The sequence below is a fragment of the Aythya marila genome (genome assembly GCF_965140915.1).
Source record: "Aythya marila genome assembly, chromosome: 2".
Lineage (NCBI taxonomy): Eukaryota > Metazoa > Chordata > Aves > Anseriformes > Anatidae > Aythya > Aythya marila.
The window spans coordinates 18,441,127-18,461,278 of NC_139043.1; the positions used below are offsets into that span (position 1 = coordinate 18,441,127).

Sequence of the window (20,152 nt, forward strand, 5' to 3'; positions counted from 1 at the left end):
CAGCACATTATTACTGTTCTGAGGGCACAAATGAGACGGGATCTTTATTTCATGCAAGTCACTTTATTTTCCGTAGCTGCCTCTCACAGAGACTTCAGTTGTCCAGTCGCTGTTCTGGAATGAAGAAAAAGAAAAAATAAAATGAAATAGAAAGGTCTCAGTGGTAAGACCGAAGTAAGGGACACAGGGGACGTTTATTTTCAGTGCCTTCACCATGACACCGCGGCCAGGCTCCTGCCAGCCCTCAGGCTGCGGGGCACCGGCCCGGGAGCGCAAGGACCGGGTGCAGCTCGGGGCCTGCCACAGAAGCACCAAATCCTTCTCCAGGGCAGAAAAAGGGGCGATTATCCCCGTGAGGGACCCGAAAAAGCCGGTGGGGAGGAGAGGCGAAGCGCGGGGCGCTCCACACGGCGGGGCGGGCGCTGGCAGCCGACTCCTGCCCTCTCGGTGTCGTCTGAGGAGGGCGGATTTTTGGAGGCAACACAACCCGCCGGCCCGGAGGCGGGGGAAAGGGGACGGCGACCGGAGCCGTGTGAGAGCGAGAGGGGGGCCGGCGGCGGGGGCAGCGCCCCTCAGGGCCGGGGAGAGGCGAGGCGAGGCCGGGCGGCGCTGGGGCAGCGCGGGGGCCCCGTGGGGGCGGCGGGGCCGGGCGGGCCGCGGCTCCCCCGCTCCGCGGCCGGTGCCCAGGTGGCCCCAGGTGGCCGGGGCGGCGCAGCTGGCACTGCCTCACGGCCGGGGAGCGGCGGGGGGCAGCGGCGAGGCCCGAGGGAGGGGCGGCGGGCGGGGCGCGGTGGTCTGATCGCCGGCGGCCCTTGCGACGTAGCCGGGAGGAGGAGGAGGAGGAGGAGGGGGGAGAGAGAGGGAGGGAGGGAAGCAGGGCGCTGGCTGGGAAGCCGGGAACAAAAGCCCGGCTGCGGGAGCGGCGGGGCTTGGCCTTCGCCGAGCTCTTTTGTCGCCGCTTCCCAGCCGGGGTTGGGGCGGCTGCGGGGCCCCCTGGGCGAGTTGAGCAAAGTTCGGGACGGGACGCGACGGGACGGGACCGGCCCCGGGGCGCGCTCCCCGCCCGCCGCCTCCCTTTCCCGGCCCGGCTCGTCCCGGCCCTGCCCCGGGCGGCTCGCCCCGTGCCGCCGCCAGCCCGCGTGTGGCGGGCAGGGAGGGAGGAGGAGGAGGAGGAGGAGGAGGAGGGAGGGAAGGAGCGGGCGCCTCCCGCCTCCGCCTCCCTCTCCTCCCCGCGGCTGGGGCTGTGGATAGGAGGAGTTGGAGGAAGAGGAAGATGACGAGCGAGTGCAATTAGCCTAACAAGGGACGGGTGGCGGCGGCTCCGCGCCGGGGACTGACACCTCCGCTCTTTTCTCTCTTCTCTCTCTCCGGCTCCAGCCATGAAGGCAGAAGCGGGGCAGCGCGGCTGAAGCCCCGGGGCCCGTCCCGGCGCTGTGCCCCATGGCCGCTGCGTGACGGGGCCGGCCCGGGCTCGTCGGCGGCGTGGCCGCGCTGGGTGTGTGCGAGCGGCTTCGGCGCTGCCTCCCCCCCCACACACACACCTCTTCCCGGCTCCTTTCCCTTCTTCCCGTCCCCGATGTGGGCTCCAGCGGACTCGCCCCTCCTTTGTAGCCGGGAACTGAAATAATGGCGACCCGGTGGGCAGCCGGGCCGCCCGGCGGAGATGGAGACACCGAGCCCCCCCCGGGCGGCAGCGGCCAGGTAGGAGCGGGCGGGTGCGGGGCTGGCTCGCTTCTCTCCTTCCCTCTCTCCCTCCTTCCTTCCCTCCCCTCCTGCCGCGGGGAACGGCTTGGCTGGAGCGGGCTTAATGGCCGCCCCCCTCCCTCCCTCCTCCCGCCCTCTCCCTCTCTTCCTGCCCGCCCGCCCCGCAGCCGCTGGGAGCCGTGTGGCGGCCCCGGCCCTGCCCCGCTTGCCCCATCCGAAGCCCCTCAGCGTCCCCGAGTGGCCTCCCCCACCCTTCAAAAGCCCGACCTGGCACCCTAAAACCCTGCCTAATGCCTCAGCTCCCAGCTGGCTGTTAATAGTCGTAAATATCAGCGAAACGACCCGGAGCTCGCATCCAGAGAAACAGAGCTAACGGCTCCGGCCGCGTTGCTCCAATACCCGCCTTTAAACTTTCATTTGCAAACTTTTGTCTTTTTCTAACTTTTGTGACAGAAAGCTGGCTGGAAGCCGGGTAGGGCTGTGGGGTGGGTGTCCTTTATGTAGACGGTCCCCTTTTGTTTGCTGAAATTGGCACGCAGGAGACTGATATTAAACCTAGAGAGCTCAAAAAATGGAAGGTTTTTTAATTTCAGAAGTGCCAGGGTTTGTTTTACCGCTATCCTCGGTTCACCTTGTTGCCTCGATCCCAAAGTGGCACATATGGTGGTGTAAGATTTTCTTTGCTGCCGTTGCCTCGGTTAAGGGAGTCACGCAGGCTCTTAAAGCAGGTGGGTTAGGTGAGGACAAAATGGGGAGGAATAAGTAAAAACAGAAGACGCTAAGATTTAAGAGTTAGCCATGAATTTGTGCTTGTTGATTTCTGTGTGGATTTTATACGTTGTTACTGATACCCCTTTTTGAATGTAACTGAAAACAAGGCCATTTTTGGAGAACGTATCCTGTAATACTATTTAAATAGTGTGGGAAGAGGGGAGAAGCCACATGGCCAAGTGTAAAAGTGAAAATCTGCTTTTTAATTCTGTCGCGTTGAGGCTGCTGGTCTTTTGGCACTGGTGCTGTTGTCACAATCCACCTCTCCCTGCTGTGGTGAGCCCTAATGAGGCCTCTGGCACCTTTGGAGCTCATCTTAGAGCTGTCTAACCGGGGACTGCTAATAGGTATGGAATTGCAAAATGGGCTGCGCTGCCTGTTGTTTTACCTGGTATTTCTGTGTTGCAGTTAACATTTAACTGCTGGAAAATATGCACTTACACTGATGACTGCCTTAATCACAGCAGGCCTGAAATAATCTTTGCTTGAATGAAGATAGCCCTCATGAATGCCTAATTGAGGTCGTAATGCATTCTTAGTTCCTTTCGTGCACGTATTCCTGCATGGTTTAAAGTACAATTTATTTATTTGTTTTTTCATAGATTGGTGTAAAATGCCAAGAGAGAGTTGAGGGGCTGTGGTTTGCGATCTGCTGTCTGAGTTCAGCTGATGAAATGGTTACTGTGTGCAGTCCTGGTGTGAACAAATTCCTTTAACTCCAAAATAGGACTTGTATTGAACACTGGGAACCTCTTTTCGTGTGAAAAAGGATCAGAAAACACTCGGTGAAATTACTGTAAAAATGAGTCTTTGCAAATTCAAGAAGTTCCTGCTGTTGTAGGATTTTATAGTGTGTTCATACTTGACGTGCAAGGTATTGGGAATTTTGGGAAATGATTTATGCTTTTGGCACACTATCTCCCATATGTTGTTCACATTGTCATGCAGTATTAACTCATGTCCATGTAATAATGTTTAGCTGTAGACCTGTACACACAGCAAGATGTCATGAGGAGAACTCCAAGCATAGCTTGTGTTCATAATGCGCAAGGCAGTTGCAAGAGAAACTAGGATTTCCAGCCAGATAAAGGCTTTGGAAGGGTACAGCTATAAACACTGGGGCTTGATAAGAACAGAACTTGTCCTATGTCTTCAAGATCACTGGTTGTACAAAGAAAAGGAACTTTTGAGTATGAAACAAGTGTGTATCTTTATAACACAGAGGTGGGAAAATTGTGGACATGCAATTTGACTCCTTTGGGTAATGCATATATGGGTAGATAATTTTTTTTGTTTGGATGCATCTTTACTCTGATATTATACTTTTTTTTTTTTGTCATGCTTTGCCATGATTTCTACTTTTTTATTTTCACTTTTTTTTTTTTTTTTTCTTTTTCCTTGACACTGCACCTGGAAGTCTTTCGCGCTACAGAGCCCCTTCACTGAAATGATTTTTGAGAACAAAGATGACGCATTCAGGCTTGCAGGCTCCCATCTGAACATACAGCGCCTGTTCAAAGGGACAGATCACGTATTCTGGGCTCTTGGGGGAGCTGGCAGAGAGGGCCAGGGACTCTCAGGGCTGTTTGCCATTCTTTTTGAAATCTGACACACATTTGCAAATGGGTACAAGAATCGCTGAGCTTGTGCTCATAAGGACAGATAAGTGAGAGTGCTTTTTCTGGCTTTTAGATTATTAGGCATATACTATCTCCATTTTGTCAGGTTGTAGCAGTGTTTTGCTGTAGTGATTAAGCCCTGTTGAGGTACAGGCAGTGCTGTGCTAGTCACAATATCACATTTATAGCTCTGTCCAGATTTGAGACCGGAGCTGCCGTTTTTTGTTAGTGTAAGTTTGAACTCTCTTTCCCTGCTTAGGAAGGCATGAAAAAGTGCTCTTTTTGGTTTTCCATTCCCACTGTTTTGCATTTACTTCAAAAGAATTACTAAATCAGTTTGTGGTGTAGCTTGCTGTTATCTGTATTAAGATGAAATTGTGGTTTATATTTTTTCATCCTACATTTAAATGCTTTTCAATGTTTGTAGCTTTTAAAAGGTAATTTTTATGGTAAACAATAATTTTGTCCACTTATGAACACTAAAATACTTTGTCAAATAAAATTTATTAGAGTTTTTGATACTTTTTTCTGTTGGAACTCAGAGCACATGCACGTTTAGACTTTTGTTATTGGAAGCATCTAATACTGCAAAGAAATTTGGAGCATGATGTCTTTTTTGTCTCTTTTATTTATTTATTTTTTGTGTAACAGATAAAGATAGTCTACTGTGCCTAACAATTTTAGAGATTCCTGTGTGTTTTTGCATTTGGCAGTAAATAGGGAGTACATTTCCATAGGCTTCAGTAAAAGAAAAGTTAGTTTCTTTAGTATTGTTATGAATTCAGTATTTGTGGTTAAAAAGAAAGGGGGAGAAAAACCCACAATATTTTTCTCTTACTCCTTATCAGAGAGAGCAAAACTGCATAAACTGGAAGGGTCAGGAACCAGAGAAGGGCAATGATGACAGTAAAAATAGAAAATGATTGGCATTTTCACTAACAATAATTAGTAGACTGTGCTTGCTATTTTAGCAGCCTGGTTGGGATGGCATTGGTAGGCTCAGAGTGGCGACACCCAGGTGTTAAGTGTCTCTACTGGAGGAGCACAAGCGCTGGGAGGCTGTAGTTAGGTTCTGTGTTTCAGTCTTTACATAATTTTGCCTGCAAATGTGTAAGCTGCTCTGTCAGTATCTTTGGAGACCAGTACTTCTCTGTGCTTGATGAGTAGAGGCATCACCATGATGTATAATGAGGTTCAACCAGAATGTATTTGGTAAGTGGCAGCATAAAGCAGTAAACAGTTAATTTTCTTCAAGAAGAGGAAGGGATGTGCCTTCAAATGTAGATGTGTCTGATGCTTTTGTAAAAGTGACTTTCTTCTTCTCCAAAAGATGCCTTTGCTGATTGCACCACTTAGATAATTGCTTGAAAAACAAGAGTTTTTGTAAGAGAAGACTGATGGATTAGAGAATGCTTTGAGCTGTATCAGTTCAGAGTAAGTGCATTTACTGTATGCAGTGTATGTTCTGTAGGGTAAATCACAGAATATCCTGAGTTGGCAAGGACCCACAAGGATCATGGAGTCCAGCTCCTGGCTCCACACAGGGCCACCCCAAAACCAGACCCTGTGTCTGAGAGCCTTGTCCAAACACTTCTTGAGCTCCAGCAGCTCGGTGCCGTGACCACTGCCCTGGGCAGCCTGTCCCAGTGCCCGACCACCCTCTGGGTGCAGAACCTTTCCCTAATCCTCAACCTGACCCTCCCCTGTCCCAGCTCCATGCTGTCCCCTCGGGTCCTGTCGCTGTCCCCAGAGAGCAGAGCTCAGCACCTGCCCCTCCGCTCCCCTCGTGAGGGAGCTGCAGGCCGCCATGAGGCCTCCCCTCAGCCTGCTCTGCTGAGGGCTGAGCAAACCGAGGCCCCTCACATGTCTTCCCCTCTAGATCCTTTGCCATCTCTGTAGCCCTCCCGTGGAGGCTCTCTGCCAGCTTTATGCCCTCCCTGGTGCACCCCAGGGCACACGGCTGGCTCGTGGCCAGCTGGCCTCCAGCACAGCCCCCAGGCCCCTTTCCTTGGGGCTGCTCTCCAGCCTCTCTCCCCCAGCCTGTGTGTGCAGCCGGGGCTGCCCTGTCCCAGATGCAAAATCCAGCATTTGCTCTCGTTAAATTCCATGTGGTTGCAGATTACTGATTACCCAGCCCTCTAATTTGTCAAGATCTCTGCAAGGCCTCTCTACACTTGAAGGAGTCAACAGCTCCTCCTTAGTCAACAGCTAATTTAGCGTCATCTGTAAACTTAGTGTATATTTAAGTCCTGTGTCCAAATAACTTATAAAAGCATTAGGGTGAGCTGTCCCTAAAATGTTTCTCTTTAGCAGTTGTAGCAAACATCACAACACCAATCGGAGCTTTTTCCTTCCATAAGCACTTTAACAAAACTCCTATCGTTAAACTGAATGTGGAAAAACCATCTCTACTTCTGATGTATTATTTCTGGTCTGTGCTATTTACTTGCATACACCAAAACCAGCTGAGCGGACTGTTGGGGAAGAGAAGGCATCTCATGACACTTCTGCACTTTATGCATTTATGGTCTTGTACTACTTGGATGTACAAAAACGTCTTCCTGTAGGTGGATGACTAAAGCGTAGCTCAGCAGAAGAGCATTGGCTCTGCAAAGAGTAAAAGCTGAGTTTTAAATTTGTGAATGCAGGCGTATGGTGCTGTGTAGATGGTGATGAGAACATGAGTGTGTGCAACCTGTGGGCACTATAAAAAGAAAAACTTCCTGTATCTTTTCCTGAGGAAACTTGCGTTGCGGTGTTTGGTTAACCTGTTAGCAATATATCCTGGTGCTTGATGCTGAGCTTATTTTTTTCTTTAACAACTGGAAGATGGAGAAAAATGAAGCTATTCTGGCATTCAGTGGTTTTGTGTTCTTCATTGCCGTTGTTTGTATATTAAATTGCAGAGGCTAGGAAGCAGAATATAAAAACTTAGGAAATGATGTTAAATGAAAAGGGATTTATTTCCTGTTGTTAATAAGGGGTCATTGTTTCTAAAAGGCCTGGCTTAGCTGTGCTGTAAATGGCGGGGCTTCGTAGCTGGCACTGAAGCTGTGTGTTAATGGACAGGACTGCAGACGTCAGGCTGATGAGCTGTTAGCTATGACTCCTCCGTTGTAGAGACATCAGATCCTGTGATCTCATCAAATCCTTGAATTTAGTGCCTTGCTATAGAGGAAGAGTTCGTCTGTCTCCCATAATAGGTAATATATGTACTAAATAACACGTTGTGCCAAGCATAATAGATAAACAGTGAATGAGAGCTGTCTGGTCAGATCGGTGGATGAATGGGGATAATCATGTCACACTTCACCTGTTTATTTACACAGAGTGCAGGTTACTGTAAATAGTGTGTATTTCCTGTCAAACTCCTTTTTTGTCTTGACACTTTCAGTATTGTTGTGGAGTCCTGGTATTTTTTCCCCATCACTCAGCAGTAGGTGTATGCAGCAGAAGCGTAAGCCCAGGTGATGGGTGGGAACAGCAACATCAAACAGGCTTTGGCTGCGTTCATAGCAGAAGTTCGACACGTCTTGTAAACCTGAAAGTGCCAAAAGAAAGGATTCTTTTAATCTTCTGGTTGCAAGGTGGGATAAGCTGTTTTATGTATGTGGTTCTTAAATAGTTTGAGACTTCTCAGCTGGGAGGCTTCCTCTGTTGTGCTTTTGCCTTTTGTGTTGCTTTTAAACCGGGTGAAATGCATTTTTCTCTTACTCTCTTTACGTGGTAACTCTAGCTACTCCCAGAGTTGTTGTTTATCTTCTTCTTTTAGTAATGGTGAAACAATTTTGAGTGTCCTGTTTTATTGCTGCTAGTAGTCTTGAATCAATCTCATCTGGGAAAATGATGATAAGAGCTTAGAGACTGGGTCACTTGCTGACAGGAAAGTAGGAACTAGGCAGAGCCATGTGCTCTTTGAGTCTCTTTATGTTGTGGAGATAGACCTATGGCATCTTTCTGAATTCGTATACCCTATTATAATTTTGAATGTGATCAATGAATTGTGTTCAGTGGGAGGTGTTGCTGCTTTATATTTTCCGTTGATTTTTTGCACAAAAACTTGCAGTTCAGAAGGTGTTTATGAGCAGAGCTCAGCGAGCTGTAATTGTAGCTCCCTGAACATCACAGTGTTTGAGAGAGCCTGATGCAGATCGTGATAGTAAATATTTAGTGCCGAGCATGAAAGGTGCTGTGTGGGCATTCTGGAAAAATACAGACAGCTGTTTATAGATTTTGACTCCGGCTTGCCACCGTGAGCATCTACCTTTGGGAGCGCAGGTTGTGGGCTTATTTTTGTTTGAATTTTTCCTGATTTCCTTCTGCCAGCAGCTGCTGCTTTGCTCCCAGTGAATGAGGTGCCTCCTTAGGGGCCATGGCTAATTACAGATCGGCTGTTGGCGGAGGGGTGCGCTTTGAGATAGACGATTTTCTTTTATGTAAGTGTCATTTGCATAATGTGTTAGGACACACTGTATGGAATGCATTAAGCGCAGCAAATACACTGTAGGGAACGGTCTTGCGCTGACATCAATGGGCTGCCCAGATGACCTAATCTTCCTTATTTTTAATTTTGAGGTTTGTGCTGTTTTTCTGCTTGGAAGGACAGGAAAGAGAAATAAAATAGCAAGCTTTAAATCTTACTGAGAAGAGAGATGTTAAACACTTCTGAGTAATGGTTGTAGTTGGTACCAATCAGTTGAAAGGAGAAACGTGAGCCTGTTTCTGAAGTGATCTTGTGTTTTTACTGATGGGAGTGGTAGTGTGCCCTCCTAGTTATGTCTTTGTATACTTCATGTACTTTTAACGGAGTACTATTCCCTATTTAAATTCAGATGACAATCACTCGCCCTTTAAGAAACCATTTTATTGTCCTTTCTTATGTTCCAGTTTTTCTTCGAAGTATATGGGACTTTATTAAGAAGTATTAAGAAGCTGAGAATCTCAGAGGATGTAAACTCTTGGGGAATTAAAAAACAAAACAAAACAAAAACAATGTTGCTTAAATCATCTTGACAATAGTGTTGAACATATTGATGCCCTCTACTTCAAATTTCTGTTTACTTTTTAAGTGTGAGGGCAGAAGGGGCTAAAATACAGATAAATTTCCTACGAGATTTAACATTGGATGTGAATAGGTGTCATGGGTGCTGCCTGTTCTGACCCTGGGACGAGCTCAAGGAGAACAATTAAACTCTCCGAAATCCCGTACGGATTATTTGGCTTGTGACAGATGCAGTCTGCACAATGATATGTTTATGGTATTGGGACAGACTTCTCAGCTGTGAGAACTACAGTTAATTAAAACTTTCCATGTGCTGTGTTGAATAGTTATAGTTGAAAAACTAGTTTATGAAACAAAAGTAACGTTCATCTCAAAACTTCAATGCAGTTCAACTTTTGAGGAAAACATCGTGCTTGTCCAAGGACTACCCTGCTGTAATGAAATGTGGAAGTGGTTGATTTCCTAAGAAACGTGGGTGATATTTTAACACAATTCTTTAATTAAACTTTGGGTCTGTTGTAGTTTAGGCATGTTTAAACTTGAATGTCCTTGGGATTAGACTATTTTAAAAGGCCAGGGTTCATTCGGTGCTTGCATGGGTATGCAGAACCATCGAATTTCCTTATGATGCAAGAAATGAGAGCCAAAACATTTTGTTGTTGTTTGGGCCAGCAAAAGAAGCAGCAGATCTAGTATGTGCACTTCAAGCAGGTGGCTCTTACTACCTTTAAGTTCTGACCTGTGTGCTCTTTTTTTTCTTTAAGATAAAGATCTGATTAGGGTTAAGTTAGGGAGGAATGCCTCAGTGTTCACGTAGCAGCAGGCAGTCTCATTGCAGTTCATGCTTTGTTTTTGTTGCTGTGCTTTTCTCCTCAGCTTTCCAATTTTGATGTAACTTTAATAGCGAGCCCATGATTATGGTGAAAAGCATTCTCATGTGTAGCCACAAACATTTCTTATTCATCAATGGTTGTAAAATCCTACTTGTCCCTTCTTGCATGCGTTTTAAAATTTTATTATCCTCAGTCACCATGGTAAAAGGTGAGTAAGTAAACTTCGCCTGGAGTAATCAATTCTCATGGCAATTTTACAGGCCTCCTGCTCCAGCCTGTGTACTTTGCCCTGTTTTTGTACGGGTTTGGTCTGAATACCGTCTGGTGTTTTTTTTTATTTATTGTTTAAATTTGTTGGAGAAGTTTTGGGACTACCTGTGAGGTGGGATTTGAATGTGATTTCCTTCCTGGCCTCAAGCAAGTAAGAACGAATGGCTGTTGTACTGGTCCTAGGACGTCAAAGTGTCTTGTCTCTACAAATTGACATCGAGAGGAAAGCTAGAACACAGAAACAAGTTTGTGTGGATGATCTTCAGTGTTTCTAGCAGTCTGTGCTAGAATCAGAAGCTGGAGTAATTCAGCAGCCATAAATAGCTTGGTGGGCTGGTGTTCTGATCCTGATGTCATGGAAGTAATCTCGCAAGCTCATTAATTGCATCTCTTTTGTTCTCATTTAAAATAAATAAAAAATGTTGATTATTATTTTAAGAACTCCATACCTGACCAAAATGATCCTTGCAGCCCAGCTGTGGAACAAAGGCTTTTTCTGTATGAAGTATTACAAAACAGCGTTGTATAATGGATACGGGCCAGCGCTAGCAGCAGTTCAGAGCCCATGCCCTTTAGCTGTTCTTTATGACTTTACAGGTGGTTTTGAATAGTTTGCTCTCTGTTTGCGTTTTGACTGAGAATGATTCAGCTGTATGGCTAAGAAGGCCTGGTAGCTTTCTGCTGTTTTCATGAGTTGAATGACAGTGGGAAAGGAAAGTGCTTATGTTTCTGTTTGCCTTTGTACAGACATAGACTTTGTCCATACACTTGGAGTTGGTGTGTCTAGGTTTGTTCTGTGGCTTCCCTCTCCATTTTTCTCAGGAATAACAGTACAACCAGAAATGTCTCAAGACAAAGAGCAGCAATGATAATTGAGCATATGGAGTTACCTGTCCACCAAAAACAATTAAGGAAGCTCAGACTTCACAGTTTGGGAAAGAACTGGAACTGGAGAGAGAGCTTGAGATGTCAGGAGAAAGATCTTTGCCAAGAGGGTGGTCGGGCACCAGGACAGGCTGCCCAGGGTAGCAGTCATGGCACCGAGCTGCTGGAGCTCAGGAGACATTTGGACAACGCTCTCAGACACAGGGTCTGGTTTTGGGATGGTCCTGTGTGGAGCCAGGAGTTGGACCCTTGTGGGTCCCTGCCAGCTCGGGATATTCAGGGATGCTGTGTTGTAGTGTTCTTGACCTCTCTTGAATTTATGTGGGCCAGCTTTTCGCTATCTATACAAAAACTTGGGGGTGTCAGATGAGTGTGGTAGAGTAAGAACAGGCGAAAGATGATAGCCCTTATGCGTAACAGTTATTTAAGCATGTTACTATTCACCGTAATATTTTGGAAGCTAAAGGTGTCTATGTAAACTGAAGGATAGCCAGGATATTTTTTTAGAAAAGCAATACTTTGAGAGTTTCTAAATCACCTGGTAGTGGAATGAATTAGGGATTTGTAAATAATGGAAGCTGGGAGAGTTTTCTAGTGGTGCTTGCTCTTGGGTTCTTCCCTAATTGTCTGCAACTGTCTGCGTTGGCCACCGCTGCAGACAGGCTGGGTGGACCTTTGATCTGATCTACAGGTGTTACCGTATCTTCTGATGCCAGTTCCATGGTAGCTTATCAGAATTCCTCCCGTGTTCAGGCCTTGAGACTGTGGTTCCGTACTAAGCTGAAGCACGGCGGCTGTTTGCTGTTAGCAACAGGAAATGCAGCTTTTCAAATGTTTGGGATTTTGACCTATTTTTGATTCTTAAAGGTTCAGGCTAGATATCAAACTTAGTCCTTGCTTTTGTTTGTTCTTGTAAAAGTTGCTATTAATTCTTGTTACACCATGTGTGTCTAATGTTCCCCAGGTTGTAGTAGTTCAAACGAAATGCCTAATTGCCTGCTTGCGTGTTCGCCCTATCTGTTCCTCCAGCCTCTCCCAGCTTCAAGAGAGAGCAAGGTGGTGGCGTGGCTTGTACGCAGAAGTAAACACGAAAACTACAACAACGTGCTTACTTTCCTATTTGCTTACGATCATGCCAGTATTTTTTGTCTGTTTTCTGTATTACTTTTACTGGGCTGCATTACATTGCAAGAGTTTATTCTTGATTCCATGTCTTGGAAGTTCTGCAGCAGCAAGCCCAGTGGATCCCTAGGAGCCAGTGGAGAATTCCATTCAGTGAAGGGTCTTTAGGCAGTTGGGTCTGCTGACTGCTGTAGGAGAGTTTCCTGTGCTCCTCTTCCACTCCACGTCTGTGGTTACCAGCTGAAGGAAAGAAGAGGCTCTTCGAGGGACTGTTCAGCAACCTACAGAGCTTCCAGGGCTGCTGGTGTGCAGCTATAGAATATACCAGAGGCAGAAGCAAAAAGCAACTTTTCCCCTTCACCAATCCTTAAAAGCAGTTCTCAAGAAGATTAAGGGGCTAATCGCTTACCAAAAGGACTATGAAATGAGGTGAACGAAACCACAAAATGGTTTTGTTGAGGTTGGCTCTTTGTCTTTTGTGGGTGGGCAGAGCAACAGTCCACCCTGTGCCCTCCAACCCATGCTGCTGTTATTAAGGCTAAATGTTTGTATTTGAAGCCTGAAATGTTTAAAGGCTTCTGTGGTGAAGATGGTTTCTGCTCATGTAATTAGTGATTCATGGCTCTCAGCAACTGAATTCTTCAAGGTGAGTGAGCAGAGACGGTGGTGCGAGGTGGTTAGTCAGCAAGGTGTGGACAGGTAAACAGTTCTCCCGGGTAAACATGTATGCAGGCAATCATTTTTTCCTTATTTAAATTGAATTGGGGAATTGTGTAAACCTAAATTCCAAAAATTCTGGAAGAGATCTTCTCTTCAGTTCAAGACTGATCTCTTAGACCGTCGTGATGCTTGTTTTTTGTGTTACCTGGTGGGTGTTTATTTGGGAAGAAGGTTGCTCCCACACTTCCTTCAGTGTGTTAACCTTTTTGTCCATTTCGTGGCCAGTTGTCCATCGCTTGGTCTGTGGGTGATGCAACATCAGTGGGTGACATAGCGGTTGTCTCCAGGCTCTTTGTCAACTCGGGAGTGGGAACCAGAAGTTTGGAAACAGAATTTTATATGTAATGTTGTGTGTCTGCTGTGAGGGAGGTGAAGCACTGTGATGTCTGTCTCCTTTTGGATAGTGCCAAGAGGGTGAATCATCATGTTTCAAAGTGTTTTTAACTCAAGCCATTAATGCCACCGGATGAGTTGATGGAAAGGCATTATGTGTGAGATTAAGAACAGGATTTGTGGGAGTGACTTGACCTTAAGTTCAGTTAATGCTGTGGTTGCTTCCCCCCCTTAGATAATCTGGCCAGGCAGAGTTCTCTTTGCTCCTTAGGGCCCAGGATACCATGAGCTTTCATTCCTTGGAAGGCTCTTGTCTTGCCTACTTGGTGAGCAAGAAAGCAGGAATTACAAAAATATGTTCTCAAATGAGGGTTACTAAGCTTTCCAAGCCATGAGGAGCAGAGAGGTGGTAGTTCTTGTCTTGTATTTAACCCCTAACACCATTGTCTCTTTGAGGAACTTGGTTTCTTCCTTCTTCCCTCCTTTGGGAAAGGAATAGGACTAGCTGTCTTCTCAAATGTCACTAAATTTTCACTACAGAAATATTTTCCAATTAATTCTTACTCGGTAGTAAAGCCTTTCTGGGCTGCTTTTACTTTTACAACCCTGTTTCTTCACTGTTAGGTTATTTTACATACTGCTGTTACCAGTGGTAGTGGAGGCTTTACTGTTCCATTAGGGTGTTCTGTACTTGGAGTTCCGTCCAGTTCCCAGATGTTCAATCATATTTATTGCCTTAAAACGTTTGCAGTTCAAAATACTTTTTTTTTTTTTGATTCTTAAGTATGGATGATTTCAGATGTTTGTGAAAATGTATGGGTAGGAAAACCTCATGTGGTGCTTTATATTAATAAAAATTCCTTAAAATTGGAGGGAAAAAAGTACTTGCAAACTAATTTAAGATGCTGAAATAAGTGAAAATGATGTTGTTCCTTCTATATTACTTCATCAAATAAAAAAATGTAAGTACTTTCAACTGAAGATTCTTACGGATTTCAGCAGGCTTTGGATCGGCAGTTCTAATAAATGGGCTTTTGGAAATAAAAAAACTTAATTCCTGAGAAAACCAGTTGTGCCTGTTCTGTTACTTTTCTTTAAATAAAGCTGACTGCTTTTTTGTGTTGTGTGCTAGAATATAAGGAGTTTGCATCGTATACTTTCTGCAAACCTTGTTTACAGGGAATGAGTGCTAGATTTAAGTACAGATACCCTAGGCATCTAAAGATATTTTTTCATAGCGAAGCCTACATCATAGTGGCTTTGACTACAAGTTTTCTTTATTTTTATACTCTAAAGCTACATAAACTATCTAAAACCTGGTGTGAGGTTAGCTACGGAAAAAACCTCTGAAAATGTGGAGTTTTTTTTTTTTTTTTTTTTTTGAAGGGGGGAGTATTATGAATTTATCTGAACAAGCTGTAGAGTAGATGAGTTTGTTTCTGGATGGAAGGGTTGATACAATCCTGCAAGCAGCCACCTTCTAAAAGACTAGTTTTTTTTCTTCTCCCCTTTATAGGAAGTCTAGAAGGAATAAGGACTGCTTTTTTGAACATCTGCAACTTGAAGGAGCTGTAGATATTTCCTCAAATTATATTTAATCTGAGGTGTCTCCTTCCAGCATCAACAAAATCTGCCTGTTTTAAGAGAATTACCTCTTCGCTGTTTTTTTTCAACTTTAACAAAGCAAAAATCTGATATTTGGTAAATGAATCTTACAGAAGCCTTGTGTGCAAAGGGTATAGGTATCTCATCTGGAAACAACAGTAGGTTCTATGTGCTACCTAAACACTGAGTTGGGAAAGCAGTAAGAATGTAGTAATGCTGTGTTAGGAAATACTGCTTTTAGGGTTTTTTATTGCTACTGCATTTTATCTGTCCTTCAGTTGTGTAATCCTTTTGCAGCTCTTTGTAGCCATCTCTAAATATTCAGTGCATTTTTTCCTGTCTCCTGTTGGTGTGTGAATAATGAGTTGTGTTACTGTGAGAATACACCTTGTTGAAAAGCCTTCTTATAAAATTGGAGCCTGTAAACCACTGTCATACCTGATGCAGTTAGTTCTTGGTACTAGACTTTTTTGTGACTCAAGAGCTTCTGGCTCTCTGAGATCAGTATCAGAGTGAGTTTTCTCCTCTGCTTCCTCCTCCCATCTCTGGACACACGTGGTTGTATGTTGCAACTGCAGATCCTGCAAGCGATTGCTGAAGCCAGAAGCTTGAGAAAGGGGTGACACTTGTGTGAATAGCATACTTCTGGTAAAACTAGATGAGGGCGACAAAGAAGAAAACACCTTTACACTGCATATCATCAGGGAAAGTGCATTGTACATGAACAGTCTGTTAGAGATACGAACCAGAACATAATGGCAAAAAAAAAAAAACAACAACCAACCAAGTCTGAACCTGATTTTGGCTGTAGCTACCACGTGTGTAGCAGCTGTTGCGTAATGCATTCACACCATTGGAAATAAAATCTGGAATTAAAAACAACTTTCCCAGAATCATTAAATCTCTGAGGTTGGAAGGTGCTGCTGCAGATCATTTGGACGAACCTTTGGCTCAAAGCATTGGCAGCTGGAGCACGATCTCTAGGGCTGCGTACCGCCTGCTTTTGTCTCAGAGAATGGAGGCTCCCCAGCCTCTCGGGGCAGCTTCTTCTAATGTTCAATTAGCCTTATGGTAAAAGTTTTTCTTTCTGTGGGATTTCCTGTGTTTCAGGCCACCCGCTGCCTCTTGTCACTTCAGTTGGCACCACTGCCTCCTCATTTTTTGCTATCCCCCCACCTCCTCAGGTATTTATACACAGGGATAAACTCCCTCTTTGTCCACCAGGCCTCTCTAGGCTAAAACAACTCCAACTCTCGGCCTTTTCTCATTTGACAAGTGCCTTCAGTCCTTTAATTATCTTCATGGCCACTCACTCCACTCATTTTGCTATGTCCACACCAGTCCTGTACTGGGAGGACACAAGAATTGGACACAGTGCTCCAGATGTGATCTTAGGGCCGAGTAGAAGGGAAGAGCTGCTTCCCTCCATGTGCTGGCTGTATTGTCTTTGGGGTCCAGGAGGTTGTGGGCCTCCTTTGTCGTGAGGGCATGTCCGTGAACCATGTTCAACCTGTTGACCATTAGGAGCCCTGGGACCTTTTATGTGAGGCTGTTTTCCAGCCTCATGCTGGTGCTTGGGGGTTATTCCTCCCAAAGTGTAGGACCTGATATTTCCCTTTGAGTTTCATGAGGCTCTAGTTTGCCCGTTTCTCTAGCCTGTCGCCATCCACCCGAACGGCAGCATACCCAGCTGGTGCATCAGCCACTCCTCCCACTTCGGTGTCATCTGCAGACTCGGCTGAGGGCACGCTCTGCCTGATGGTCCAGGTCATCAGAGAAGAGATTAAACAGTCTTGGCCCCAGTATCGGCCTCTGGGGCATGCCACTGGAGGTTGGCCTCTGGCTGGACCTCTTGCTGTTGGTCACAGCCCCTTCAGCCTGGCAGTTCAGCCAGTTTTCAGTCCAGTCACTGTTCATTTATCCAGCCTGGACTTCATCTGTTTGTTTCTGGGAGGTGGTGTCAAAAGCTGCTCTGAAGTGGAGATAAACAACATCCACTGCTCTGCCCTCTTGCACCAAGCCAGTCATCTCCTTGCAAATCGCTGTCAGGTTGGTTAAGCATGATTTCCCACTCATAAATCCACCTTCTTGTCCTTCGTGTGCTTGGAAACCTTTCTTGTTGCCCTTCAGGTTCCTTCCAGATACAACTCCAGGTGGACTTTGCTATCCTTAAGTCCATTGCTGTGTGTTCAGATGGTGTCTCTGCCTTTCTTCTGGATCACCTGGGTCTTGTTTCAGCTCTTTGTATGCCTCTTTCTTTCATTTGAGTTCAGCCAGAAGCTCCTTGTTCATCAAGGCAGGTGTCCTTGATTTCCTGCAGGTTGGTATGGGCTGTTCTGAGCTTGGAGGAGGACATCCATGCAAGTCATCTCCTGTCCCTGTTGGCCATAGTCCAATGCTCTCCTCGTCAGTTTGGCCAGCCTCTTGGCAAAGATGCTTTTGTACAGCTTGCTTAGGTTGGCATTTGATATGGGACAACGCTGGGACTGAGATCCCAGGCTCTACAACTAAAATCATTTTCCGGCGTATTTTTATTACATTTTTAAGAATTCATTCTGAATTGTTTTTTTGTACAAAGCAAAATAGGAACTGCCCTTAGAGGTTGTTGACCAGGAACTCACACAGGGGAATTAAATTCTGAGAAGAGGAAGTTGCATTAGAGCATTAATCTTTTTCGTCATATAACAAAATTTAAATGCCAGAATATAAAATTAGTAAGGAAATCAGCGAGGAGGCTTGGTAAAGGACTATTAAATAAAACTGAAACAGCAACTTATGTTCCTGCTATTCAGTAACTTTTAGTTACTGTTTTATGCCTGTTGCGTATTCAAAATCTGATTGGAAGTAATGAGCTGAATTTTGCCATCTCTTCAGCCCTTGCTGCATGTTAGCGGTGTGCATGTCTTGTGTGGCTGTTTGGCATGATATTCTGTACAAACACTCCCCTACATTTATAGATTTTGGGACTTCTGCCATTTGATCTGAAGCAGCAACATAGTAATTAAAGAATAAATAAATCTCCCTTGAAGGACAATGCTAGCCAATATACCATCCCTTTACAGACATAGTAAAAATGAACACGAAAAGCTCCAGAAGAGAGCCACTTGTCCAGTTCTGGGTGTTTTTGCACAGTCCCACTACTGTCACTTATGTAATGAGGAGCTTAGCGTGTGTGTAGTAGTTTCATGATTGATAGGTCGCAGTGTGCATGCCGGCCCTGTGGTAGGATTGATAGAAGGCATACCTAAGTTATAATGTGAACTTCATATGACACAAAGTGATTTTTTTTTTTTTAAGGATCAAGACCTACTTTCTGCTGAAACGTAAGCAACTTGGAATTGAATTTGTGACTCGCTGTTTATTACGTAGTACCTATAGTTTTCCACTGCAAACATCTTGCCTGTTCAGAGGTTTCTGCTGCATGTATTTTTTCTTGTATTCCACACATTCAGCTATGGAAGTTTTTCTTTGAAAACTCCCAACATTCAAAAAGAAATCAGTAGCTTATTTTGTAGGGTTTCTGGATGTAATATTAGTATTCTGCCACACGCTGACAGAAGTCTGATGGACTGTGAGTGATCTAGGATGTGCTTGTTAAAATGGTGTGTTTTTTCTTGAAACTAATTTCATTAGGTTTCACTGGCACCTTAACTTTAGACTTAGCGTATAGCTCACTTAAACTACCTGCAGCATTGTAATAGCATTTTGAGTGGTGTGTTTTTTCGCTCGTAGGAAATTTGATGGTGGGTGAATAGTGTTTGAGTTTTTTGAAGTATACTGCTTCAGGTTGTTTTATGTGCTGCTTCCTGGCTTTGTGCACCTGAATATATGGTTTACGTTGTTTGAGTCAGTCTTGATTAGGTTTTTGTTAGTTAAAGACTTGTTTATATCTCACTAAAAATAGAAATCTGTAAGAAAAATTCAATTATTAGGAATTTGAGATTTCAAGAGCTACTGTAACTATTTCATATTTGCTCTAAGGGTGAGATTTTTACCCTTCTCATTAGTTTTGCATTGTAGCCCACAGTTTTTTGGTTAAAAAATAATTATAAAAAAATCTTCAACCACTTGTGCTGAGTAGCCTAAAAATGCAGATGACTGGCACCCTCTGTCCCCTTACTCATCCTCTGCTCTTCCTTCTGACCAGTTACTTCCCTGCATTGCTGGAGTTTCTTTCCATTATTTAGTGTGTGGTGAAGAATTAATTATCTTTTTAAATGGGTAACAGACTTGAGAGAGGCTGTGGTACTGCATGCTGCTTCGGAAGCTCTGGAGGGGATGGAGGAAACAATTCAACGAAGGAAAACAAGAGTGCACACGGCTGCTGTGGGCAGCACTGGTGGTGTATTTCTCGTGCTCTACCTGTGCAGCACAGCGGTGCGGTTGGTTGTGTTTGTTGTTCATACCTCTTGCACTCCGTCATCTTCAAAGCACGTCGCTGTAATCCCCTGTCTGCTTGGCACTCGTCAGGCTTGTCCCTCCACTGACAGTGATTTTCTTCCTCTAAACAACCTTCTGTTACATGGCAAAAAAAAATAAAAAAAAAAATCAGTGGCATATATTTTCAAATAAAAACAAGGTGTTTCTGTATATGTTTAAGCCAGGAAAGTGCAGCTGTCCAAGCCTGTAGAGTTCTTTTAACGCATTAAGAAAATAGATTGACCACAAAACGCCGCGTTCCCTTATCGCGTGTGGTTTGACATCTTTCTGAGGCTCACCCGTGTGCTGCTTTCTGAGACGAAGCTCAGCGGAGTTGTGCTGTTTTGGGCTAGTGTGGGTGGCGTCTATTTCGGAGATGAAGGTGTTCCAGGGGTAGGAGAAAAACCCCCACAGATGATTCATTTCGGGATTAAGTCTGTCTTCTAGAAGTTCAGTGCAAGGACCGAGGAGGAGATGGCTTTTCTTCCAGTGTGAGTTTTGACTGGCGTGGTGATCACATCCCATTTATGGCTCCTTTTATCACCTCACCTCAGAGGGTGAAGTTCTGATAAGCAAAATGAGAATCCAGTTGTCTTTCTCAGCTGAGAGTTATCTTGCCTGTGTAGCTCCTGTATTTAACTACTTGTTTGCAGAATCAGTGCTCAAATAAGGTGAAGGCGTGAACCTGCTTCCTAGAGGATTATTTTTATTTATTTAACCTTATGTGGGAGAATCGCCTCATTGTGCTTTACATTTTTCATGTCCGTCTTTCTCTTCTCGAAACTTGGGGAATATCTCAGGGATAAGCAGTAGAAAAGATAATTCTGAGCTCAGTGTGCTTCTAAGAATGGTAAGTGGTGATGGAGTTA

General features: G+C 44.9%; 1 protein-coding gene across 2 annotated transcripts in view; it reads left to right on the forward strand.

Moving 5' to 3' along the window:
- Positions 1–928: 928 nt before the first annotated feature.
- Positions 929–20,152, forward strand: part of ARHGAP21 (Rho GTPase activating protein 21) — a 117,959-nt gene continuing 98,735 nt past the window's right edge. For both annotated transcript variants that reach the window (XM_082754165.1, XM_082754167.1), the window contains exon 1: positions 929–1,701. In XM_082754165.1, coding sequence (XP_082610291.1) covers positions 1,627–1,701 — 75 coding nt within the window. In that variant the 5' untranslated portion in view covers positions 929–1,626. The remainder of the gene's footprint in view (positions 1,702–20,152) is intronic.